This window comes from Ambystoma mexicanum, chromosome 1q, assembly GCF_040938575.1.
Source record: "Ambystoma mexicanum isolate Mex_15411 chromosome 1q, UKY_AmexF1_1, whole genome shotgun sequence".
Classification (NCBI taxonomy): Eukaryota; Metazoa; Chordata; class Amphibia; order Caudata; family Ambystomatidae; genus Ambystoma; species Ambystoma mexicanum.
Window position 1 is genome coordinate 226255101 of NC_090922.1, and position 27777 is coordinate 226282877.

General features: G+C 43.9%; 1 protein-coding gene across 1 annotated transcript in view; it reads right to left on the reverse strand.

Moving 5' to 3' along the window:
- The window catches only part of LOC138554523 (extracellular calcium-sensing receptor-like), a 195849-nt gene that overhangs the window by 145746 nt on the left and 22326 nt on the right, over positions 1–27777 (reverse strand). The window contains exon 4 of the mRNA XM_069642594.1: positions 14667–15509. Within this exon, the coding sequence (XP_069498695.1) occupies positions 14667–15509 (843 nt within the window). The remainder of the gene's footprint in view (positions 1–14666; positions 15510–27777) is intronic.

Genomic DNA, 27777 nt, shown 5'->3' on the forward strand with positions numbered 1-27777 from the left:
AGCTGACATGGTGAGCGTCCAGCTGCGAGGAGCAGAACAACGCGAAGCAAGAGTTGCTGATCGGGCGTGGTTTAAATAGCTTTGGAAGAAGTTCCAGGTATGTATCCTTCCACCGATCAGGTATGTATCCTTCCCCGACCACACCCAGGTGGAAAGTAGTCCCACAGGTAAAGTAGTTCCATTCAGGCCTCAAGAGGGCCTGGATGTAGCAGCATGGTCTGCATCAGGTAAGTGCACATTGAAACACTTGAACACATGTCTAGCTTTATGAGCCTGGCGCCTAAGGCGCCAGGACAGGGGTCCAACATGAGCCTGGCGCCTAAGGCGCCAGGACTGTGTCCAAAGGGCCCCAGCTTGGGCCCGCTGGCACTTCCCTGGGGGGAATGATGCCTGCCTCTGGGGTTGCCGGGTCGGACTCGGCTCCTTGGAGGTAGGCATCATGACAATTAGTTGTGTGATTGACAGCATATTAAATCCCTCTCATACCAGCATGCTTCTATTTGATAGTTCCTTAACATTTTCAGTTTCAAAACTCAAAATGCTTGAGGAATATGCAACCCTTTGGCTTCTAATTCTGCGGCTTCATTTCCATGAGAAATAATGTCTGTTTGTTTAGTATACGCTGCCTATTTTACGAATGCTATGGCCACTGGGAGTTGTAGTGCCTGAATACGCTTGTCCAATAAAGACGCATGTTTCACTGGAGTGCCGTCTGGGCAGAGATAACCCGTCCTTTTCCAGCGCGATAGCCCTGTGTGTACAGTTGACGTCACATAGGAGGAGTCACTGTACAATGTCACTTCCTGATCTTTGTGTTTCTCTAGCGCAATAATAAGCACTACCAATTCTGCTGCCTGTGCCGTGTTGGTAGTCTTGCACTCGCCACTACCTCAAATTCATCATTTAATCTGTGTCTTACAACTGCGGATCCTGACTGCCTCTCCCCACTAGTTTGGTACATTTTTGAAGAACCATCAATACAGAGAATCCCGCCCCTGCTAAAGCATTTTCTTTCACTTGGGGTATATCATCATCAAATTCAACATAATTAGAAAAATCGTGCACATGATCGCCTTCTTCTACAGGTTCAGGTACAAATGTGGCTGGGTTCACTATTTTACGTCTCACAATTTCAATGGCAGGATTAGAAATCATAACTTCATACGCAGACGCTCTTTGTGATGTCAATGTACCTTTGGGTTCTATAAAATGGCAAATAAGGCGTGCTCCACATATAGTGTCATAGCACAGCTCAAGGTAATACTTGTGGACTTCTCAATCACGAATGCAGCAGTTGCCAAAGATTGTTTGCATGGAAAATGTTCTCTAATAACTCGATATAAAATCCTACTGTAATACGCCAAAGGTCTATACCATAGTGTTGTTCTTTGTGTGAGTACTGCTGATTACTGACCTATTAGTGTTTGAAAACAAATACAATTCTTCACTATATTTGGGAATTCCTAAAACTGGAGCTGTACAGATTTCTCTTTTAATTCCTCAAATCCTTCCTCCATTTCTTCAGTCCATTCTATCCTCTCCTTACCAATTTGTGCTTTCTTAAGTGCTTGCAAAAGCAGTTTTGAATATGTGCTGTAGTGAAACACCCAGGCCCTGCAATAAATGGATAAACCCAGAAGTTGCTGCATCTGTCTCACTGTATTTAGCTTTGGTGTTTTCATGATAGCCTCAGCTCTTTCAGGTAATAATTTCTTTCCCCCATGTGAAATTAACTGACCTAACTGCAACACCTCTTCCTGGCAATACTGTAATTTCTCCTTGTCTACCTTGTATCCCTTGTCTGCCAATATAGTCATTAACTGAACAGAAACTTGCCTGCATTCATCCTCTGCTTCACTACAGATTAATATGTAATATGTAATCTACGAACTGAATTACCATACGTTGTTGCCTAAATCCATCTGTAGGACCCTGTTAAAGATCGACAGGGACTCAAAGTAAAGGAAGGAAGTAAGGTATTGTGAGTCTTTGTGTAACGGGATTGAGAAAAACACATTTTTCAAATCGATCACCATGAAGTACTTTGCTTCAACTGGGTTGCTACGCGATATTGTCGCAGGATTTGGAACTAATGGAAACTCTGATTCTACAATCTGATTAAGAGGGCACAAGTCCTGGATAAATCTCCACGACCCTTCTTTAGATTTTTTTATCGGCTACACTGCAGTATTGGACAGGGACTCCGATGCCACTAGGATTCCCTGATTCATCAATGCTGAAGTGGTCTTAAATATGCCTTCATCAGTAACTCGAGCTTGAATTTTGTCCATTCTGTTGCATGCTTCCTCGGCTGCTACATACACACGCAAAATGCACTGTTAACCCAGAATTCCAACACACTAGGGGTGGTCCTCTGGCAAACCCACCAATATATCCTCCCTGAGTATTCCGACTTCAACCCTGGGCATTTTGAAATCCACCTTGGGTGTTCTGAAATCCACCTCCTCTTCCTCTAAATCCTCCACCTCTTCCTCGTGGCCAAAACCCAAACCCACTTTGATCCACTGGATGTACATTATTCACCTGTGATGCACCCATTATTTCTGGTATTCCTACTCTTTCTCCACTTGTCAATACAGCCCCTTCTATAACAAATTTTGAAATTATTTTCTGAACTAACCTGGCTTCCTCAATCTTTCTGTTCTCATCTTTCTATCTGGTCTTCGCTTGTAATAATCGGCAATGATGCACAATAGTCAACTGTTTCTCAGCCCATGGCTTCGCTTCCATTCCTACTTGTTTTTTCATTTGTCTCTGTACTTGTTCTGGCAATCCCTGACACAAATATGATAGAATAAAGCCACTGTTTTTTCGCACGGTTGAGGAGTCTCAAGCTGCCATCTCTCTTGAATATCCTGAATATAAGCAATAAAGTCTACACCTTCCTTCATTTTACGTGTCATAATTGTGCTCATATCTGACATATCTGGATACTGTACCCTGAGAGCCCTCCAAAGGTCTGCCCTGCAATTATTAAATGGTGCTCCATCATACGCTGTGTTTTGTGCTGTCACACTTGCCTATCCCGCTCATCTCCAAATATTGGCAGCCCTCTCTACGAGAATAGGTTCCAATAGACCTTTTATGTCCCCTATGGCTAACGCATTTCCCCCTGTCATTTTCTCTAATTCGTATATCCACTTCCCAGCCCCCAAAGTCAAACTAGGTAACTTGCATTTCAAATTATCCTTATCCATCTGAGGCCATGGAATATATTGCGGTCTTGCCCGCCCTTCTCTAGCAGGGGAGCTGTAAGAACCCCATCCCATAACTCATCCATTATTTGTTTACCCAACGCAGGCGTAATCGTCCCTATTTGTCTTCATGCTGGCAATGACATTAACCTACTCACATAAGAGATTCTTCTCTTACACTACATGATTGTCTTTAGGGGAGGTTCGCAATATGGTATAGGAGCTGGTGTTCTTTCCTTAGGGTGTTCCAGATCCGACCATCTTACCTCTTTGTCCAAACTTTGACTTACCAAGGGGATGCATGTACCCTCACCTTCTATCTCACAACCTGGTTCCCTTTCTTCGTTGGACATTTTTACACCCCAAATGGTATGACTTTCATCATCCTCTTCTCTATCTAAATGTAATCTACTCAAAGACAATGCTGTGCGTTCATCACTAAACATATTTTCCTTAACCTCCTGTGGTTTTGGTATCTGGGATCGTCTGACGCTCCCTTGAGTCCCATATGCACTGTTCTGCCTCATTTGCTGATATAGCTTATCAATCCTCTCTCAAATACTTTCTGCATCATACATTTCCTCTTCTTGTACGACTTTAGGTATCTCTTGAGTCATTTCTCTGATTGGGGAAACTTCGCTTATCGTGTCCCAGTGTCCCTGTATTTCATTGCTCGGTCTCATTCGTTCCTTAAGAACGAGACTGGCAGTAAGACTTCTATTCTGTTCTATTCCTTCCCTCTCTCACATCTCTTTCTTCTTATTTCTTCCCTTCATTATTCTTCTTCTCTCCTTCTCTGTAATCTTTTGTCCTTCACTCATTGTGCCTCTTCTTCCTCTCTCTTTCTTTCTCCCCTTTCCCTTTCTTCTATTTCTTGCTTCTGACTGTCATACTTCCTTTGTTCTTCTGCCTGCTTTTCGTCTTTCTCTTGTTATTCTCTATGTATTTTTTCTAGTCGTGCCCTGCTTTTCCTTCCTTGCTCATCCTCCCTCAACCGCTTCTCTCATTACCTAGCCTTTCTTGCTCGTCTTTGTCTTCCTTTTGTCTAACGTCCTTGATGCTTTTCCCATCTAACTTGAGTAATGTCTGTCCTCCCATCCATTCATTCTGTACAAGCGTTACCTCATCTGCCCTATCCTTTTATCCTTTCCAGCTCTTAATTTGTCTGTCTATATCTGTTGATGTATTCAATCTCTTGCCTCTTTATCTCGTATAATCTTACAGGCATCTTCCTTCCTTTTACTCTCTTCTGGACTGTCATCACTACTATAAGCGGTGGGTTCATATGATGGTTTACTGTATCCTGCCGCTGCTTTTCATTCTTTTAAAGGATACAATCCTGTCTCCTCTGTATCTATAGTCTTAGTTTCAGGTGGAGTAAGAGGAGCTGAGGACTCAATGCTCTCCCCTTTATGCTGATTAACCACCCACCCCTCCGTTAACGGGTCCTCTTTCTCCTCTTGATACATTTTCCAAAGTTCTAAAACTGCCAATCTTTTCTCTAATTTCTTTCCAGTGTACGCAATGTGCACATAGGTGGTCATGTGTTGTAATACTGTCTTTGATAATGATCCCCCTTGCTGCCATGGCATAAACATTTTATCAGCTGTGCCCTTCACCCATTCTGCACTGTACTGTTTGAGCGTGGGCGCATGTCGTGGTAATGTTTTACAAAGGTGCATAGGAAGAGTGTCCTCCATAATGACAAGTCATAATTAACTGTCGTTACCTCGTTTATATTTAATGCATCTCTTCTTATCTCAAGGCTTTTTGCTCAACACTTTTAATCTCAAAAACAATAAATATGAGCAAGCACCATCAATCTCTGCTCAATCCTCTTTTGCAACAACCTACCTGCCTTCTGACAGGCGCCAATCGTTTAGTACACTTAACTCAAACTAACTTCACTTCTAACTTTCACAGTGTATCGCTCCCCAGCACTTCATACATCAAATAACACTCAAAATAATAACACAATACACATTAACAACCCTTGAGATCACATTCTCTTTTCCCTAAAAATCATTAATAGTAAGAGGTATTCTTTCCTTGCCTCCAATTATATTACTCTGTATGGCGTTTAAGACATAACCTTCCACGGTCCTAATGTGTGTATTCTCTCTCTTAATATTCCGACTGGAATTTGAGATGTCTTCTTCTATCTCCCATGAAATAGGATTACCTAGGCGTTCCTTTATCCACACATAGGGCCTCATCACGAGTCTGGCGGTAACCCTTAAATGCGGTGGTAGCGCTATTACTGCCGCATTAAGCGTCCGCCAGATCATGGTCTTGGCGGATTTCCCCCCAGCTCTGAGCTGGGGGGAAATCCGCTGCAAATTTGCTGATTTTTGGCAAATTTTGGCTATTACCAATAGCACAAATTTTCCCCATTGGGCCCAATGGGGAATGAGGAATTCCTGAATGGGCCCAATGTGTAATGGGCACTAACCGTTCTGCCAAATCCGTGATCCGGCACTAATAGCACCAGGGGGTTGGCGGTAGGGCTAATAGCGCCGGCAGTAATAGCACCGGCGTTACCGCCCAACTTGTGATGAGGCCCATAATGTCCTGTTACCCACTTATTTTCATAAAATGTCACAATCCCACCCCCTTATATTGCCATTTCCCTTAGTCTACTTACATCCGTTTAATCGACAGTAGGCCTTTGGTATCGACTCCCCCTCCAATCTGACCACTTCGCCTTCCATCCACGTAGCGCACCATGGAAATCAAGCAGGAATTTCTTCAAAGAGGCACCTGCGCACCATCTCGGCTCTTCTTGCAAGTTTATTGGCCGCTCTCCACAGGAAACTCCACGATCTTCCAGCTAATGATGGAGGATGCCCGATCGTCCGAAACTCTGAAGTCAAAATAGTTTTGATCTGAAGCCATCCACACCACTACCGCATGAGCTTATGGCCCTTGGAACATGCATCCGTTGCTGGATGGGATCACACCAGAATAATCCTGAGTCCAAATAACCGGACAAGCTCATGAAGATGGCAATTTGCTGTTTTATTAGCAATTATCTAAAACAGGGAGTTTACAACGAACATCAATGGACTTACGCTCATTCTCTCAGTGATTTCCACAAAAAATACAATTATATACTTTTTTATGCATCAGAATGATGTCATGCTACGTGGCAATATTGCAAAACCTATCAAGGGTTGGGATTGGCTAAGGGACACATCTAGATATACAATCATATAGGAGCTAAGTCTGTTATTGGCTGTCCGATATAAGGTGGACAAGTTATGACTACCTCTTCATACATGTCATTGTAAAGCAAATCAGTTGCACAGTATTTCATTGGTTTCTCAATCTATAAGGTCCTTCGTTATACGGACTTGAATGCTTGTGCCATGTCTGGAACATTCGGTTCAATTAGCAGCATGTAAGGCAAGACACAGGTGCAAGTAGATAGGGCATGAAGCTGCTCTACCACCCAATTAGCCCAGCATCTCTCATCACCGATGCCTTCTGCCATGAAATTCTCTTTGTACTTGGTCTTGCAGAGTATTCTTGTCCTGGGCATGCAACGTGAGTGAGGTCACTCACTATCGTATATGGAACTCAAAGTTCAAACCCTATTTCCACCCTCGACTCATGTGGCAAGAGATCACGATTCTGTTTATTCTGCAAGCTTTTAAATGAATTAAGACTTGGCATACTTTGTGTTCATTCTTGCACCTTAGCGTGAGAGGATTCTTCCTCTACAGCTTAGATGGCTGACCTCGACTTCTCAGTTCTTGACTTTAGGCCAGACAGCATCCCAATGCAGTTCCACTAACGTACTATTCTACTGCGATATAGCCTTTCATTCTGTCTCCATGGTTCTTTTGGCTTATTATATCATGATACCAATGTTCGATTTATGTACAGTGGTGACTTCGCATGCATTCTATTCACTACTCGTAGCTAGCCTATACAATTACTTAATATATCTTGCATTTAAGCATATGTACATTCTTTATGCTTTGGTTTTCTGCAGCACTTTTTACTATATAATGTTCGTCTTTTACACTTTAAGGTTCACTTTATTCTTTACTTCGTCGTTTCTCCTCTAAGATCATCATCAGTTCATTTTCGTAGCTCTTTTTTATATTCCTTCAGGGAGTTCCTCCTGTAGGCTGTCATCAACTCGAGGGTACATTCAATATTGTTGTCTTAATGGATAACGTTTTCCATACACTCGCTGTGATATTGGTACAATAGCTGGTGTTAGACAGGGCACAGTCTCATGGCTCCAATACAGGGGAGGTAGGGGGTTAGGATCTCCTGCGGATATGTACGTCTGATCCTCTAAATCAGCAAACTACTGCTCAAGTACACACTTTTTACATCCTCATAAATTGACTCAGCATGTATTCTCATCTTTATGCTATTGAACAAGCACTCTTCGTGGGAATGCCTTAGCCATCTGTAAATCTTTTATTGTAAGCTGTTTCTACTCGAAATCGACATTCCTGTTCTTCAAATAAATATGACAAAATACAAAGATGTGAATCAGAGCCAGGAGAAGGGAATAGGTCTCTCAGAGGAGGGAGCATAACTAAGCCTATGAAGAAGGCCCCAGAAAATAAACTTCTTCACAGTCTGGATTAGAAAAACTCTAATAAGTTTGTGGTTGAGGTTCGGCTTGATGCATCAAAGCCAGTTCAGAGAATAGAAATAGAAGCCTTAGCCCCTAAGTCAGCTTGAGATGGTTTGTCCTAGCATATGGAGGCGGGGATAGCAAACATAAGCTGGGGTCATGTAATATAAAAGTTTCCTGATACCTCAACTCCGGTCTGAGACACAAGGGTACTTGGTGGCGGTGCCTGGCAGGAGAGTCCAAGAGTACAAACACATAACCTTGATGACGTTGTCCACAACTAAGGAAGACAAAGAGTCAAGAAATAAGGGTGGGACCCTACACATCTCAGTGACTGTGAGTGTCAGCAGGGAGGCAGGTCAAACGGTTTTTCGCTCGAGCGTAGGCTTGATGTGGGCTCGGATAATGGGTGCTTTACTCTACGGCAGTACGCGCTCTATAGATTTTTTATAGGTGATGGTGCTTGTTTTTGTTTGGACGGAGTGCGGGAGGTGTCGTGCTGTCTGGAAATGTTGGCCGTGCGACACCCTTCGGAGTCTTGCCGGCAGTGGTGTGTTGGATTGGTGGATGCGTGTGACCGGCCACTGTTGACGCACATTTGAGGTAAGGCGTAGTGGCGCGTTCTCCTTTGGGGCCGCAGCACGCGTGTTCCGGGCAATGTGCCTTGCTGCATGCTCAGGTGTTTGGGGGGCACAGTGGGTGTAGAGGCTGGGGTGCATGTGTTGTGGCTGAGGGGAGGGGAATGCTCTTTGCACGGCTTTATCCCGGACTGCTGTGGTACGTTGATCACATTGTAATGTGTTTCCATAGCCAGAATTAGATGAAGGAATGCCACGTTTGCGAGTATGCTGCCCAATGCTAATCCCCTGCATATGTAACAGTTGTTCTTGTCCTGGTTGCACACCCCTGACATGCTGAGTGGGGTATATTTGACATGTACTTGTACTGTAATAACAAAGCCAACTGTATGCCATTACCATCACTGCATAAAGAAGGTGAGAGTTGTCACTATTGGGTACCTGGGGTTCCACTGTAGTCTACACCTTTTACTTTGCATGGGTACGTTTCCTTTCGTGCAGTAACGAAATCAGCTGTGAGAATGTAATAGTGCTGTCATCTAATGTGAACACCGACGAGGCCTATGGTTAAGATATGACTGTGCACCTCTGTCTACTTACCAAATCACAGACAGAATTTTCTATTAGGTTTTTTTTTGCAGTAATGCTTACGTTGGAGAGGGTTTGATTCCATTCTCAAAGCGCAATGAGTGATGTGCCAACACGTTATATCTGGAGTGCCCAGTTATACAGTACATTTGGATTAACACGGTGGGGGTTGCAGTTTTGTGCCATGGAAGTCACATGGGGGAATGTAGTGTCCAGGAAATACCGGAGATTCTGATTTTTATGCTTGGCAAGGTGAGTGGTAAGGCCACCGGGATAGTCATGGATTGGTGTGTGAATGCCATGGAAAAGTTTAATGCTGTATCTGGCTTCTAATCTCATTTGGTAGGGTGCAGGGACACAGGTATTATGCAACTCTCTGTACACTTGCTCACACTTTCTAGTGATGATTCACGCTCAATTGCTCAGCATGCCCGCAGTAGTTGAGATTTGTGATGTTTACACTGATGGTTGTGACGGTAGGTGGATTAGTGTGATTCGTTGATGGTTATAATAAGAGAATTCATGTTTTGTCTATGCATGTGATTGACACATGGTGTGGTATTTAGCGTTTTTGAGTAGGGGATGTTGCATCTATTCAGGAATGCTCTTATTTGTGCTTTCATTTGCTGGAGAGTTGTGGGAATTCCTTTAGACCAAATTTTATTTTCAACTTCATTTGAATTTGACCAAATGTGGTCTGTGACACCCTTTATGGGCTTTCTATAGGCTGACCTAAGGGAGGGAGGGGGGTAGTCCCTTTCAGCGTGTAGCTGGAAGGGATGTTCTGGATGGTTGGGTGGTTCAAGCCCAGGAGTGTGTTTTTTTATTTTTTATCTTATTTCTTTACTTGACTATAGATTTAGGTAGTATTGTGTCTTGTGAATTCATTGCAAGGATTGGGAAACGGGATCTAGCAATGTCTTACACTTATCAGAGGAATTTCAGAGTGGTATCTTGGAATGTGAATGGTGCACATTGTGCTGTCAAGAGGAAGGTGATTTTGAGTAAACTAGGGGAAATGGGGGTGGATGTCGCGATGCTTCAGGAGACTCATTTGTTAGATGCGGATATAGATAAGTGGAAAAAGGAGTGGGTTGGTGATGTTTATGGTTCATCGTTCACTACTGGTTCTAGGGGTGTGTGTATTCTTTTTAGGAAGAATCTCCAGATCACTGGGGTGAAGTGTGTGAAGGATGGGGATGGAAGGACAGTATGTGTCACTGCACATATTCAGGATGCTCAGTATTGTTTCTGCAATATATATGCTCCGAATGGGGGTGATGGTAGTTTTTTTGTAGCTTTAACGCAAATGTTGCAGAATGTAAATGCGATTAATGTGATTTTGGGAGGGGACTTCAATGTGGTTTTAGAACCTGGACTTGATAAAAGTGTGGGGGGTGTGGACAATGCCAACGCTCTGAAAAGAACAGCATTAAAGAGACTAATTGATGAATGGAACCTCACAGATGTTTGGAGATTGCAAAATCCTTCTACGAGACAATATACTTTCTTCTCTGCAAGGCATAATGCTTATTCGAGAATTGACCTCTTTATGACCTCTGGCCTCTGTACACAATCATTCCAAAGGGGTAACATCGGATCACTACTTGTTTCGGACCATGCTCCAATCTCCATAGACTTGCGATTGACCTTCCCGGTTCCTAGGTCTAACACCTGGCGGATGAATGTCTCCCTCTTGGACGACGATGAAATTGTGGACAAAATTGTTCAAGAAGCGAGATTCTTTATATCTGTGAATTGGACTGGTGAAGTCAGGGTGGAGTTTGTGTGGGAAGCCTTCAAATCATATATGCGAGGATTGTTGATTGGTTTGTCCAGCAAAAAGAAAAAAATGAGAGATGCAGAAGTGAAAAAGCTTATTGTGGACATTCAGGATCTTGAGAGAAATAATATGCAAAACTTTTCAGATGAGACTATTAAAATATTGAAGCAGAAAAGGAGACGATTGGAAGATTTGTATTCTTCGAAGGCTGAGTGGTTGCTTTTTAGAACCAAAAGCAACTACTATGAAAAAGGAGAAAAATGTGATCGACTTCTGGCACATCGGTTGAGGGTTATGGACAGTGGCAGATCTGTCAATGCAGTGGAAAGACAGGATGGGTTGGTGACTTTTGATCCTGTGGAGATTAATGCAGCATTTCTGTCGTATTATAAAACCCTGTACTCTTCAGAGATCAACTTATCTGAGCGTACAATTGGTCAATTCATTGATGGCTGCCATCTGAAGAAAGTGAGTTTGGAATCCTTGGAGTGTATGGAAAGAGATTTGAACGTGGAGGATCTCAGGTTGGCTGCTTATGCGCTGAATTCTGGGAAGTGTCCAGGCCCGGATGGGCTACCAGCTGAACTTTTCAAAATTTTCCCAGAAGAGGTGTTTGCTTTGATGCTAGAGATGCTGCGCGCCTCTTTGAGGAATGGGTGCCTTCCAAGTTCAACAAGACATGCTTCAATCTCCGTTTTTCTGAAGGAGGGACGATCACCAGTGAAAACTGGCAGCTATAGGCCGATCAGTTTATTGAACACGGACAACAAGATTTTCGCCAAGGCGTTAGCTTTGAGGATTGAGAATGCGCTGATGGATATCATAGATGTAGGCCAATCTGGATTTGTAAAAGGCAGACATGTTTCAGAAAATGTGAGAAGATTGTTGCTGACACTGTATGAAAGCAAAGAACACCATAATGATGTGGTGACGTTGTCCTTGGATGCTGAGAAAGCTTTCGACCGTATTGAATGGACATATCTTTTAAGTACATTGAAAGGCTTTGGTTTTGGAGATACCATGATCGGATGGATAAGACTGCTGTATTCCCGGCCGACTGCTTGTGTTCGGACTAATGGCATGGACTCGGGCATTTTTGAACTTGGGAGAGGGACGAGGCAAGGCTGTCCACTGTCGCCAATTCTGTTTGTGATCGCCATGGAATTGCTGGCTGTGAGGATAAGAGAAGAGGATAGAATTGAGGGCGTACGCTTTGGTGCAGCCTCCCAGAAAGTTTGGTTGTATGCGGATGACATGCTGGTGGTGGTTCAGAATGTGGAGAGCTCCATTCCTGTGCTGATGGAGTTGATCGATGTGTTCAACAAGGTTTCTGGATACAAGATCAATTGGACCAAGTCGGAAGCGCTGCCGGCATCAACCACTTGCACTGTTTTGAAGATGCAGGGTTTTCCCTTTAAGTGGTGTCCGAATAAGATGAGATACCTTGGGATTTGGCTAACGAATGATGTCTCGAAAATAATGGATGTCAATATTACACATGTGATTCAATCTTTGGAGGTGGACCTGAAGAGATGGAATGCACTTAAATTGAGTCTCTGGGGGAGAGTGAATGCCATCAAAATGACATCAACACCGCGAATCAACTATGTGCTCAGTGTGCTTCCCCTGGACGTAAAGAAGGGCCATTGGCGGAAAATTGAGAGTTTAATCCAGTCTTTTCTCTGGGAGAACAAACAGCCACGCCTCAGCTTGTGGAAATTGCAGCTGCCCCAAGACTGTGGAGGTTTGGGGGTTCCTGACTTTGAGAATTATCATTTGGCCTTTGGAGCCAGGCATCTGGTTCCATTTATTGAAGATTCGGAGGATGTTTGGACGCTGGCGGAATCAAGTAGTTCTTCTCCGTTGCCGCCTAGGGCCATACTGTCCACGGTGGATGGATCTGGTTATCGCTCATTTCCGCCGACAAGATTCCTGAGAACTTGTTGGAGGGAACTATGGAAGAAAAGTAAGCGTAAGGTATGTGATAATGATTACATCCCTATCTGGTTGAATCCAGGTATTTTGCTGAATGGGAGGCTGCTATTGTGGTTGAACTGGCTCCTGAGTGGTGTACTATGGTTGAGTGATCTGATGGAAGACGGCAAATGGATCAGCTATAGAAGACTTTCACAAATTAAAGATCTCAGAGACTGTACAGTGGGTGAATACAGAAAATTGAGAGGTTTGCTGCGGAACCAGAGAACTTGATGGCGGTGGTTGGCAGTTATGGCTACCTGAATATAAGACATTAGGTGGTATGGCGTCCAAAGTATATAGAAATCTGAGCCAACAGTACACGCCAGCAGAGGGGTTGTTAACTAAGTGGTCTGAGGTCCTTGGCTCTGATATGACTGTGGAGAGGTGGAGGTTTCTTTGTAAAAACGTAACTCTGACATCCATTAATCTTGGAGAACAATGCCGCCAAATCAAAATTCTTAATAGAGTGTTTTGGACTCCCCAGAGACTTTATGCGAGAGGGATGATTGACTCAGAGTCCTGTTGGAGGTGTAAGCATGATGTCGGCTCCTTTGAACACTTGATCTGGGACTGTTATGAACTGAGGACATTTTGGAGGAGTGTCACTGAAAAGATTAATGAGGTTCTATTACTGCAAGAGGATTTTGATTATAACACTATCATCTTGGGTGAGGATGATAAAGTGGAAGATCTCACTTATCCACAGAAATGCTGGTTTTTTAGGGCTACAAATTCTGCGAAAAAAATTGTTTTGAGAAAATGGAAATGTGATGAGAGACCGACCTGTTCAGAATGGGTGGAGGACTTGAGGCAAGTGGCCAGAATTGAGAAGGTTATCCTTCGCAGGAACAAAAAGTTGAAATTGTTTGATGATATGTGGGGTGGGTTTTTGGATGACATGTGATAATAAGTTGGCCTGTTTTGCTTTTTAGATTCTGTGAAGGTTGGGGATGGATATGGGGTGTGGATTCTATGCAATGAGTTCTACGATTACAATGCTGATAAGTTTGTTGCTTGTATGTTTTCTATAAAATTCAATAAACTTAATAATAAAATTAAAAAAAAACTAAGTGACAGAAGGAAGGACTGGGGACTACACTCCCACAAAGAAATGAAACGCCTGGGAAAGATAGCAGGTGCCGGTTGTGCCATGAATAAACCTATTCTTGGGGCTCAGCAAAACCGAATGTCTTATTTGTGTGATCTAAATAGAGCTGCTACTGAACTTTTCATCAGTCTCAATTTGTCTCTTGATGACTTTGAGAACTATCAGAAGGGTAAAGAGATGAACACTGTCATAAGAGATGCTCAGATGTTTAGATAGATTGTGAGGGAGGGACCGGAAGGATAGTTCAGGGGCAACACGTTTGTCTTTTGAAAGAAAACAACAGATTTGAATCCTGCTCCTGTGCTTAGAGACTGGTTTCGGTATTAAGTTCACAATAAAAGATTAATTAATTCAGAGTTGGGGGGATGAGTGGATGACCATTTATGATTGGATTCAATGATCATTTAGGTATAGCTTTGATGTTTTCAGCATGAAATATGTATAACATATAAAAACCAAAACTAAATACATACTCTGCATTCCGAGTGCTCTGATGTTTTCTGTTTGTTGCACAGGCACCTGATTTTTTAAGCTTTGTTAAGCAAATATGTCATAAAATCCTTAAATTCGGAACCTTTATGACCTTTCAAAATCTTCTTTAAACATAACTTTTGTAAACCTGCCTTCTAATTGCACAACACATCAAAAGACAATTAGTTTCAGGCTGAAAACCTTAATTCCCTTACATTAAAATGCCCTTCCAATAAAGTCTTTTCTAAAGTTTCCAACAATAGTCTAGACCAGTTGAGAAGCTCGTAGTGCTCCAGCATGGAACACACAGATTATGGTTACCATACTCAAAATGAAAGTACCTCACCTGCCATGGCTCAAAGTCTTCTGCGTCAGCACATGAGCGGTTCACAAAAGGGCCCTCTCCCGGCTGGCAATGTTTCAGGTTGTGCAGCGCATGCGCCACGGCATACACAGCATTGTAGGCATTGTAGCTGGTACTTAAATCACTCATATCCAGGAAAGGGATATCCAGACCCTCGAGAGTCTCACTTCCGGTGCACAGCCTTGAGCCTTCATTTACTTTGTTCTCATTTCCTGTTCCATTTTGGACACGGGAAGGCCACTGGCAACTAAACAATTGTTCCCAAAATGTCCTTATGAAGATGTCCCCCTGGGTCTTAGATGGAGAGAGTCTGTTCAGAAACTCTTTGAACCCCGGCATATAGCCTCTTCGGATAGAGAATCCCAGGATTCCTTCACAGGTTTTAAAAAACCTCCTAGTGGAAAATTTGGAAAAGGTAGCCCAGCCATCACTGGCTAACCAGATTTTTCCTGTGATGTTCTTGTTGGCAACTGTCAGCATCACTTGGTACAGGCTATTATCTGTAGAGAAGATCACAATGGCTCTGGCTGTGGATTTTTCTATCGCATCCACAATGTTGTTGGTTATTTTTGCAGAAAACACAGTAGGAATGACCATCTGGAATTCTATGCATACTCCAGCCTTTTCAAGCTCCTTTTTCAAAAGAAGGCTCCCTTGCAGCCCATAGTCATTGTCTTCAGCTAGGATCCCAACCCAGCTCCAGCCAAAGTATAGCACCAATTTAGCAATGCCATATGCCTGGAAATCATCGCTGGGCGTGGTCCTTAGGAATGATGGGAACTGGGTCTTGTCACTTAATGCATTTACAGACGAGGCATAGCTGACCTGTAAATATATGTTGCTAAGTATTATTTCTTGCGTTTGCAGGATTTATGATGTGATAATTGCTTAAAGAATACCTAGGTGTTCAATGACAAATTAACATAATGAGTATGCCAAAATAAGTAATTTTGGAAGTGCAATATTTTTAAGCCTGGTAACCACAGTAATATGTTCTAATCTTCCTTCTCTGTGGGTACTTAAGTGTACACTGACACACTGAAAATTGTGTTGTTCACATAAATTTTAGTGCTGAGGATGCCTTCCCTTTTCTCTTTCACGCTCCATGGTTGTGTTATTAATGAAGGAAAGAGCTGTTTACTTTTGTTGATGGAGTACAACAACAATATATAGAGTATTTGTTTTTATCAGGACTGTTCCTAACACCTTATGCAAATTACAGTGTTGCACGACATATCAATGAATAGTGCAAATTTGATTGTATACAAACTGGATTCCAGAGTAAGCACTCCACAGAAACCACACTTAGCCACATCTCCAACTTTTAACCACAGCCCACCACTCCCACTTCTCCTCTATTCTAATAATAGTCGATGTCCCTGCTGCCTTTGGCACTGTGAACCATCCATCCCTCTTCCAGACCCTCTCCTCCCTTTATTGGTAGATGGGTTGTCTCCTAAATCCTCGACCAGTTCTTCTCCGTTTCTTGGAACTCAAACACCTCATCCTCCTCTCCTCTCTCTTTCGGTGTCTCTTTAGGATCTGTCCTTGGCCCACTTCTGTTCATGCTCAACACTGCCTCCCTGGGTAATATCTTTGGCACCCAGGTCTTCTCTGTTACACCCTTCAGCCCTGCCATCTCTCAAAACAGTCCTTAACTATGCCACTTACACCCTCTACAACTTAACTCCCCCCCTTACCGACCTCTGCACACCGTCACCAAGCTGGCTTGCTTCCAAGGTTGCTTGCTGTTTTTCCATATACATTCCCTTACAAACCCACCCTCCTTAACATATCTGCCCACACACTCCAGTGTCTTCTCCCACTCCTGCTCAGTTCTTGCCCCACTCCACTAAAATGGACTACATTTCAAAACAATCCCATCTCGTGGAAGCGTTCAAATCCAGACTCAAGCTCTATTGTCTGTCCTGCAAAGGGGCACCCTGAACCCTGCTCCATTCTTCACTGGCCACATTCCTATGTTCAGCTGTATCTATGTGAATATTTATCATGTAATATATCTTGTCACCAGGCTTCTATTTACTGTACTAACTATTTCTGGTACATTGTCCATGTCTCAGGTTTCTGTATTCCTTGACCTGTCCTCCTCAGCCTGCCTCTCAGTCCCTGATATCCTGGTAAGGGTGCCCAGGGCAGCCTCTGTCTCCTTCCCTGTTTCCCATAAAATCAATTGGTCATTTACCTCTGGCTTCATGCTGGAATCCAGCCTCTAAGCACAGGAAAGGGTATCACACCCATGCTGTTCGGCTTTGTCTTGTTCCAAGACAACCATGTTGCCCCTGAGCAATCCTTCCTATGTGTGTCATTGCTGGTTGAAATTACACTTCTACCTTCAATTGATGCAAAATGCAAAAGTACATTGAACAGCAGTTTCTAAAAGGGCATATAATAATAAAAAAATGAAAGATTCGATATATTAACAGACACCAATAATAGAGTTACTTTATATGCATCGACAACACCCAATCAAATTGATCTCAATTCAAATGCCCGTAATGATTGAAGTACAGGCGGTTTCATCCCAGAATAAATCCAGTTGGTGCCATTTTACAATTGCAGTGCTCTTACTACTCTGTCAGGTGTGAATGGCTGTCGTATAAGTATTCTGTAATAGCACCAGTGGTACAAAATCATCATCAGTGGTAAAAATACCCCCAGGGATGCACATATTTTTATGCAACTTTTGATGCGACATAAATAGGAACAATGGAAAAAAATATACCACCGCCATCCATCACATTTCAAGTATAGGATTTGGAACATACCTGATGAGTATTTGTGTGTTAATGTGACAGCACACACATGGTACAATGTGACAGCTGTTTGCGAGGAACCATTTTATAAGATCAACTCTGAGATTATCTTATTTTCCAGAATTGTGAAGAGTACCAACAAGAACCCCAAGACGCATGTTTTTGCCTTGTTGGCTATCACCAGTGTGGTCTGGCCTGGTGCTGTGTCTTTATAGGGGAAGAGAGCAAGTGGTTCACATCTGTATTACTCACATACTTTTAAGATGAAACACTGCCCTTTCCAAAATGTGAAAAATGTGAGTGTCCACCTACTGTCAACAAACAAGGCAAAGTAACCTGTTGGATAGGTTGGTACCCATCCAGGAGGGTCTCCAATCAAAATATAGCTCACTGTGCATTACCAGTGAAGAAATGGCCATTTGACTTTCAACCTGGTCCCATCACCAAAGACAATGCAGAAGCAACATTCTAGACAATTCCCTTCTGATCAAGTCTACCAACCCCCACCAGGCACATATTTCTGACTTGTTGTGAGTCATCTGTGTGATGCTGATGTGGTTCTTTGTCTCGATAGGCAGAGATAGTGGGGGATCCAAGTTTGAATTCTTTGATAAGGGTGATAGCCCACGTGTTTCAAAATGTGTCATAATTGTGAGATCCCCACTACTGAGAACAAACAAGATTGAGTGAGCAGTTCTTTGGAAGGCTGCCTACTCAGCAGGGCCTACAACCATGGTGTAGCCCACAGCGCATTAGCAGAGCAGAAGCAGTCATTGGTATATCGGTCTGGTCCCTCACACGTTCTCAGAAGACACTGTCATATCACTCCAGTGCTAGAAAAGCCTTAATGCAGAGGCCAGACTGAGGTGCAAATGTGTGTTTCTCCACTGTTGTAGCTGCATACGGCATAAGGGAGTAGAAGAAATTCTGAGATGCTCACAGTGACTCTCGGTTTTCTTTGTGAATCAGACCCAAAAGCCTAAAACTGGAGTGCATGTTAAGCTGCACAGAGCATCTTTGAGATACTCAGGTTCATATTTGATTCACCAATATTTGCTCAAGAGCATTTCAGAGATGTTCCAGGCAGCTCCGGTCTGCTCTCGTTTTAGGCTTTGTGAATCAGGTATTAGGTAGTAAATGCAAATCTGAGATGCTCAGGGCATCTACTGATTTACCCTAGTCAAATTATTGTGAATCAGGCACATAGAATTCTCCCACCTTTTGGTGTTCAAGTTTGACAATATACCAGAAGGCGAACTTGCCTTTGAATTTGTAAAAGTTCCAGATTGGCCACAAGGAATGATGGGAAAGGCATTGGAAGATGTGCATGGAAAATAAAAATATCATTAGCATTTTTTATTGCTATTTATTTATTTGTATATGGTTCAAAGAACCTTTACAAACAACACAATTAAAACACGTTATACTTCCAAACTTCAATCAACATCTTTCAAATTATACAATTATTAGCATAGAATGCAATATAATATTTAACATATGAATGAGTTATAAAATATATGGTATAAAAAATGCATGATATCAAAAATATAAAATATGATGTTACAGTTCTGTTACTCACAACGAGACAATGCAAGACTAAAATATACAGATTCTCATACCAAGGTGAGCGGCAAAATGCGTTTCGTTACATGGCAATAGGCCAAAACTAGTTCTGTCTACTTCTCATTAACCACTTTACAATATCAACCCAGATGCCTTACACAATAATTAATACAATTCCTCTACCAACATAACACCAATAAACCAACACGGTCATAAGACTGTGTGTCAAGGAGTTCCCCCCTTCTCACCTGAATCCGTTCTTTACCGGTGTTCTTGGAGGCTGCCTTCTTTCGGATGGATCGGGTTTTGAGGAAGGCGGCCCGTGTCTTTGCCGAATCCAGGATGTGTTCAGTTTTCCAGGAGGTCGAATCCAGGAATCCAGGAGGCAAGGTAAGTTCGCTAGAACTAGAATCCAGGAGGAAGAAGAGGGAGGGGGTTCGAGGAAGGGATAGCGGAGTGGAAAGAAGAAGAACCGTGAGCTACGGAGCACAAGTCTGGTCGCTAATCGCTATAGCATTGAGACGCGCGGAGCTGCGGAAGGCGTGGTCTAGAAATAGAGAATGTTATGTCCAACGCATGGAGGGAGAAGGGAATGCGTTGGATGGCCATATTGGAGGTATTAGTTTAAGTCCATTTTGACAAGGACCATGAGGCCCAAAAGGGGCGCACCCTGCGATTCATGACAGCATGCCTCCTCCGAAGACCCTTCCCTCCTGGTTTTCTCGGGTGGATGAGGTGGCACCTTCTGAGCAGCCGTGGGGCCTTGATGTTTGAGAGAGGTTCACAGGTTCTTTCGCTAGGAGGATATCCTTTCCATTCAAGCAGGTATTGAAGCTGGCCCCTTCTATACCTGGAGTCACAAATCCGAGATACATCATATTCCAATTGGTCATCGACCAGTACAGGAGGAGGTCTGGAGGGTTTTTGGGAGGATGGATAGTAGGGTTTCAATAAGGATGTGTGAAACACTGGGTGTATCTTCTTCCAGGATTCAGGCAACTTGATCCGATAAGAAACAGGATTTATAATTTCTTTAATGGAAAATGGACCATAGTACTGAGGGGCCAGTTTACTAGGCCGTAGATGTCGGGGTAGTAATTTGGAGGACAACCAGATCTGATGACCGACTGCATAAGAAGGGCCAGGTCTTCTTCTGGAATCTGCATATTTCTTGGTCTGTTTCCTGGCCTTCTCCAAAAATTCCTTGGCTTCTTTATGTATGTTGACAAGTGTTTCGATCCAGGAGTCAACTGTAGGTACTGGTGTAGATTGAGGAAGAATAGAAGGTAGGACCGACGGATGAAATCCTTGACTGCAATAAAAGGGGCTGATCTTAAGTGCCAAATGGTCAGAATTATTGTAAGCGAATTTAGCCACGGGTATCAGGAGTGACCAGTCATCCTGGACCTTGGTGGCGAAGCCTCGAAGATACTGTTCCAGGGTTTGGTTGACATGTTCTGTGATTCTGTTGGTTGAGGGTGGTAACCTGATGAAAGGGCACGTTGGATCCCTAAGTATTGACAGAGATGTTTCCAGAATTGTGAGGTGTATTGAGGTCCGTGATCCGAAATGATCTTGGAAGGAAGTCCATGCAAACGGAATATGTGTTCCAGGAAGATTCCTGCTAGCTTAGAAGAGGATGGTAATTTACGCAGGGACGTAAAATGAGCCATATGAGTGAACAGGTCTATGGTAACCATGATGGTGGTATATCCACGGGATGGTGGCAGTTCCACAATGAAGTCCGTAGCAATGATCTCCCAAGGCCTATTTGGCAATGTAGGTTGTAGTAGAAGGCACGCTGGCTTCTTGTTATTTTGTTTATTTTGACTGCAGACAACACAGGATTGAATGTACTGCAGTACGCCGGGTCCCATCCTAGGCCACCAGAATTGCCTTTGTGTCAGACGGAGGGTATTGGTGACACCACGATGTCCGGAGTGTAGGGTATCGTGGTAGAGATTCATTATTCTTTGTTGTAGTCTTTTTGTAGGGATGACCAAGAGATTGGGCCTCATTACACGGACGGCGGTAAGGGTTAACGGTCACCGGTAAGGGTTAACGGTGACCGTTAACCCTTACCGCCGTACTACGAGGTCCCTTTGCGGGTTGGAGGATTTAACGCCTGCTTCTTGCAGGCGTTAAAATCCAACCCGCTAAGGGACCTCGGAGCTAATTACGGCACCGCAAAATTGCGGTGGCGTAATTAGCGCCTTCCCCATTTCCATAGAGCCCTATGGGGCAGAAATGGGAATGGGGAAGGGCAATGGCGGAAAGGGGATTTACCGCCCCTCCAACCTTGGAATGGGGCGGTAAATCCCCTTTCCGCCAAGGCGGTGCCGGTATTTTACCGGCATGAGCCATGGCGCTAATAGCACCATGGCTCACCGCCTACCGTGTAATGAGGCCCATTGTCTTTGAACAAATAACCTTCCTGGACCTTTACATTCCAAGGATTTCTTTTGGATTTGTCCTTCCACAGATCAGAGGATTGGGCTTGGGCTTGGATTTCTTCGAGGAGGTTGACTGCCTGGGCCACAAAGATCTTGGGGTAAAACATCTGAGGATATGCCTTGTCTTCAGTGGGCTCGTAGTCAGGTCTTCGAGATAAGGCGTCGGCGATCAGGTTTTGTGATCCAGGAACGTGAGTGATATGGAACTGGTACTGGGCAAAGAAGTATGCCCAATGTGACTGACGACTGTTCCTACACTCCAAAGACTGTAGAATCTGGAGGTTTCGGTGGTCAGTACGGACCTGAACTAGATGTTTAGCTCCCAAAAGTAAATGTCGCCATTCAGTGAAGGCTTGGCGGATGGCTAACAATTCTATTTCTAGGACTGAATAATGTGTTTCACTAGGAGTCAGAGTTCGTGAGAGGTAAGCAATATGGGTGTTCCAGTTTATCTCCTAATTCTTGTTTCAGGACTGCACCAATGGCATAATTTGAAGCGTCTGTTTCTACCAGGAAAGGACGGCTAGTATCGGGTTGAGCCAAGATAGGAGCTTGTGTAAACTCTGTCTTTAAACGCTGGAACGCCATATCTTGTGGTGTTGACCAGAGGAAAGGAGTGTCTTTCTTCAGGAGAGCAACAATCGGTTGAACTATCTCGGAGAAATTAGATATGAATTTCCAGTAGAAATTGGTGAGTCCCAGGACAGACTGAATTTGTTTCACGGAAGTAGGAGCAGGCCAGGTCAATATGGCTCTTACCTTTGAAGGGTCCATACTGATTTCTTCTGGGGTAAGAATAATCCCTAGGTAGTGGACGGAGGTCACATGAAACAAACATTTTTCAGTTTTGGCCAGGAGTTTATGATCTCGGAGTCTCTGCAACACTGCCTTCACGTGCTCTTCATGTTGTTTAGGATCCTTGGAAAAGATCAATATGTCATCCAGATATACAATAACAAAGAGAAACAGCATGTCAGAGAACACCCTATCCATAAAGCTTTGGAAAATTGCCGGGGCGTTAGCCAATCCGAAGGGCATGACTAGGTACTCAAAAAGGGTGTTCTGAAGGCAGTCTTCCATTCGTCTCCTTCCCTGACACGGATCAAATGATAGGCGCCCCTGAGATCCAACTTGGTGAATATCACTGCGCCTCTCACGGCTTCCAGGATATCTGAAATCAGGGGTAACGGGTACCGATCCTTGAGGGTACATTGATTTAGCCCGCGATAATCGAGGCAGGGTCTGAGTTCATTGGTATCCTTCTTGGGAACAAAGAATAGAGCAGCACCAGCAGGAGATTTCAAAGGTCTTATGGTGCCATTTTGAAGGTTGGTATCCAGGTATTCTCTTAGGGCCGCCTTCTTGGGTTCGGAAAGAATGAACATCCTGCCGAAGGGAATCACTGCAGAGGGTTCCGTATCTATTGCGCAGTCTTCAGGTCTGTGTGGGGGTAAGGCCTGGACAATGGCAGTCGAAAACACATCAGCATAGGTTTGGTAGACTTCAGGAACTTGCATGACATTGGATACCATTAGTGGTGTCTGTTGTTCCTTTGTTGGTTCCTTTGGGTGTGTTAATGGAGGTTCTAGGGATAGACAATGAGACAGGCAAAACTCTGAGCCTAGGAATAGGGAACCCACAGACCAATTGATATATGGATTGTGTTTCTGTAGCCAGGGCATGCCCAATACCAAGGGGTAATGAGCAGACTTAATAATGTCAAACCTGATCAGTTCTCGATGGTGATTTATTGAAAGCTGGATCTCCTTGGTCTGAAAGCTTATGGGTCCTGATCTGAGGGGTCTTCCGTCGATAGCCTCAACAGGCTGCATGGTGCTTCGTGACTCATAGGGAATCTGATGTTTATCAACCCCCTCATGATCAATGAAAATTCCCATAGCTCCGCAGTCTACCAGGGCCAAAATGGAACAGTTCGTATTCTTGGATGGTGATAAAAAGGCCTGCAGTATCACCAAATTGTTTTGTCCAGGGGAGTTCAAGGATGGAATGGATGTGGAGCAAACATCTCTCTCCCAAAGCTCTGCTCCATCTAGGATCGGGAGCTGGTGTTTCCCGAACGCCGAGGGGGTGCTAAAGTACACTCTCTAACCAAATGCTTATCTGAGGCGCAGTACATGCACAAGCCCGTATGAATTCTCCTCATTCTCCCTTGTGGAGATATGGGTTCACGAAAGGCCCCAATCTGCATGGGCTCGGATTCCGAAACTGGGCTTGGGTTGATTTCCGGTCTGGGGGTACCCTCAAATGATACCTTGGAAGGAGTTCCCCTGGATTTCTTCTTTTCTGACTTCCTTTCCTGGATACGGAAGTCAATCTGCATGGAAAGATCCGTTAGTACCTGGAATGAGCTTGGTCATGCCACACTGGCCAGCTCATCCTTAATTTCTTCATTCAATCCTCTCTTGAACAGGGTAAAACTCGCCTCAGTGGACCAGTCGGCTCCCTTTGCCAGTTGTTTAAATCGGGTCACATACGTGAGCATATCCTGGGCCCCTTGCTGAAAGTCTAACAAGCGTTCTTGTGCGCTATAGACCTGCTCAGGGCGCTCAAACATGTCTTTTAGGGCACGTATAAACCCATCATAATCGTCCAGGAGGGCATCGCTGGAGTTAACAAGGGGAGTGGCCCAAGTTAAGGCATTCCCGGAAAGGTGAGAGATTATAAAACCCACCTTGGCCCTAGGGGTCGCAAAATAGTAAGGCTTGAAGGTAAAATGAACCAAGCACGAATACAGGAATGCACGAAGGGTCTTTGCGGAGCTGTCGTATTTATCCACGACTCCGCCCAGTATAACACTCTCTTTTGTAGCAGAATCCCGGGATAGAACCAATTGTTTGAGAGCGGTGTTCTCCGCTTTCAGATTCTGTACCTCGGTTGATAGTTCCTGCATACGACGCATCAAGTCCTGCACGGCAGCCTCCATGTCGATATCGCTTTCGATTGGGTGGCATCTCAAACTGTCAAGGAGTTCCCCCCTTCTCACCTGAATCTGTTCTTTACCGGTGTTCTTGGAGGCTGCCTTCTTTCGGATGGATCAGGTTTTGAAGAAGGTGGCCCGTGTCTTAGCCGAATCCGGAATGCGTTCAGTTTTCCAGAAGGTCAAATCCAGGAATCCAGGAGGCAAGGTAAGTTTGCTAGAACTAGAATCCAGGAGGAAGAAGAAGGGGGGGGGTTCGAGGAAGGGATAGCGGAGTGGAAAGAAGAAGAACCGCGAGCTACAGAGCACATATCTGGTCGCTAATCGCTATAGCATTGAGACGCGCGGAGCCGTGGAAGGCGTGGTCTAGAAATAGAGAAAGTTACATCCAACGCATGGAGCGAGAAGGGAATGCATTGGACGGCCATATTGGAGGTATTATTTTGTTTAAGTCCGTTGTGACAAGGACTATGAGGCCCAAAAGGGGCGCACCCTGTGATTCATGACACTGTGACCTCTTACAATAAATAGTTAAAACAATGTGGGCAACCCACTCACTAACAGACCGATTTTCAACCTGCCTTACCATGATAACTTCCGCAAGGCCCTTCTACACTATGCCGCAGATACGAAACAGTGCAATACTAACTCTTTCTGATTCAGCGTTCATACAATAATTCCAAAATTCCTGTTGTTTTATTGATTCATAATCGTGAACCAACCCGCCCAACAATGTCATATAGACAGTACCTAACTTTTTACGGACATGTCTAGGGGTTTCTAACTCCCCAATTAACTTACATATCTGACATGTCCTTTTCGCTTCAGGGATCTTAGTTCATGCACCCAAAAAAATGAGTAAGGGCAGTTGGTTCGTTCGTAGTTTCAGACATACTTGCATTGCCGGGCAAGTACATTGCCTCAAATAATGTTGTGTCTGCAATTAGGAGTGTACAACATTACATACATATTTAAAATTCTTAAGTGTCTCTAAATGTGTATAATTATAAGTGGCTGGATCATTTAGAGAGCTACTTTTGTAAGCATATTTTAAAGTTGAGCCCCTCTACTCCCATAGAGCATTTGCGATTGGAATTGGGTCTGGTTTCTTTGAAGGCCCAATTGATGACACTTCAAGGCCATTTGCATATAAAAGTCAACTTTAACCCGCAGTATCAGTTGCTTGTTAAGTTGTACGAGAAGACGGAGCTGCATTTCTGCCAAAATTAAACAGAATGTGGCAACTTAATGACCATAATTTATGGGCAGATGGCTGGTGACTTGACTTTGACAGAGGGACCAGGTTACCTGTCCTGAATCAATTGTATAAAAATAAAATAAGGAAATGGGACTGGGTGAATAATCATCCATACATAGGGCCTCCAGTCCATAAAGGACCATTGGGCAGAAGCATTTTTTATATAAAGTTTCTTATAAAGTTAAGGTCCCATCCAAAGTGTAACCAGCAGTCCTAGCAGATAATTTTCCCACTAGAGCAGTCAGGCGATGGGCCTCAATTCTCTTTGGCTCTTTAATTCTGCTACAAGACCTATTAGCGCTAACATTGAGCCCCAAATACGGATAGTTATCTATGTAATCAATAGCCCCTAAACTGGTGGGAAAGCTAACATGCTTTATCCCTTTAGTGGAAATGGTCGTTACCTTTGTCGTCCCCAGGTTGATTGTCAGATAATTTTCATTTGCTTACCTGGCCAATGTTTCAAACATAGCGCGCGCCCCCAAATGCGTATGATTGAACATGACTAGGTCATCCGCGTATAACATACACAGAATGCGGCAATCACCAATCCTGGGGAAGGAACCCAGGCCTGTCCTAAAGCACGACGGCAAGTCAGCCAGGTACAAGTTGTACAAAAATGGAGCACTCTGTTCTGGGTATTCAAATGGAGACCCCTGAGGATATTCCCCCACCTCTCCATTTATGCCCATAGTTTCTCGCAAATAATTCCATCAAAGGCTGCATGAAAATCTACAAAAAATACATACAGTGTAGCCCCCGCCCCCTTAACCGTTGCTTCACAAGCCAATACATCAAAGACCCTCAGGTTGTGTATAGTACTATGACCTGGTCGAAACCTAGTTTGGGAAAAATGCAGAATCTGTTTGCTAGCCTCCCAAATCTGCAGAGCCTCAAGTGTAAACATTGCACAAAATGTTCCTGTGACGTCCAGGAGGGAGAGTAATCTATGATTGTCTGGGAGCATCCTGTCTCCCTTCTTGAACACGGGCACCAATAATGATTGCTGCCAAGAATTAGGTATTATTTGCAGCCTACAAACTTTGTCAAACAGCATTTGAGTGTTACGGCCCATTGCCCCGGGTTCTGCTTTAAGACCACGTTGGCCAGTCTATTTGGCCCAGGCACTCTAGAATCCTTGAGTCTCTGTATGACTTTTTCGATATCCTTGATTCCGAAATTCAGGTGCCATCCTTTCAGTGGATAGTCAGGCAATGGGACTTCATTTACAGGTCCCCTTCTATCATTTATATACTTCGTCCATCTGCTTTCTTGTATCAGATTTAATACCCTAGAACTGGAAGCCTCTCTAGCCTTTGTCAATTAAGATGATATTTTCCGAGGGTTACCCCCCGTGCAGTATACCAATCATATTTTGCCACTGTGCATTCAACACAGAATGGTTCCAACCTCTAAACCACATTTTATGTTCCTTTAAACTGCCATGGGTTTTCCCCCCCAGTGCTAAGGCCTTTTTTGGTGATTTCGGTATTTCACCATGCAAAGCCTTCTAACATTTTCTCCTTCATTAACCCCTTAAGTGCCAAGGACGAGCTATCTCGTCCTTGGCACTGGGGAGGTAATCCCAAGGATGAGATACCTCGTCTTGGCACTTTTCATTGCCCCATTATTCATCCTCCCCGTGTTTAAGGGTTCATATTGATTTAGCTTCCTGAGTTTGTGCCTCATGGCGCGTTTTGCGTCCCTTTTGGCGCTATCAAACTTCTTAGTTGGCTATTCGCAGTTAGATCTAGACACTTTTGGGCAACCACCCATTTTGTCTGTCACAGCCCTGATGCAAGCCTACATGTCATCAGAGCTTAACTCGCCGAAATAGTGCAATGATTCAAACGACAAGTCAGCAGAATAGTTGCAAACTCTGGTAATTTGTCTGGGGGCCCAGCAAATATGATTACCACCATCGTTTGTGTATATGCCGGCCACTCCCCGATTCATGATATGAAGGGGCAAAGACCTTAAGCCCAACACCAACATATGGTGATCGCTACTATCATTGGAAATTACCCTAAGTTTTTCCACCCACCCATGGCAGTGGTCATTCCCAAAGTAGTAGTAAAAGGTCGACGGGTTCTTGTTCCCAGTCCAT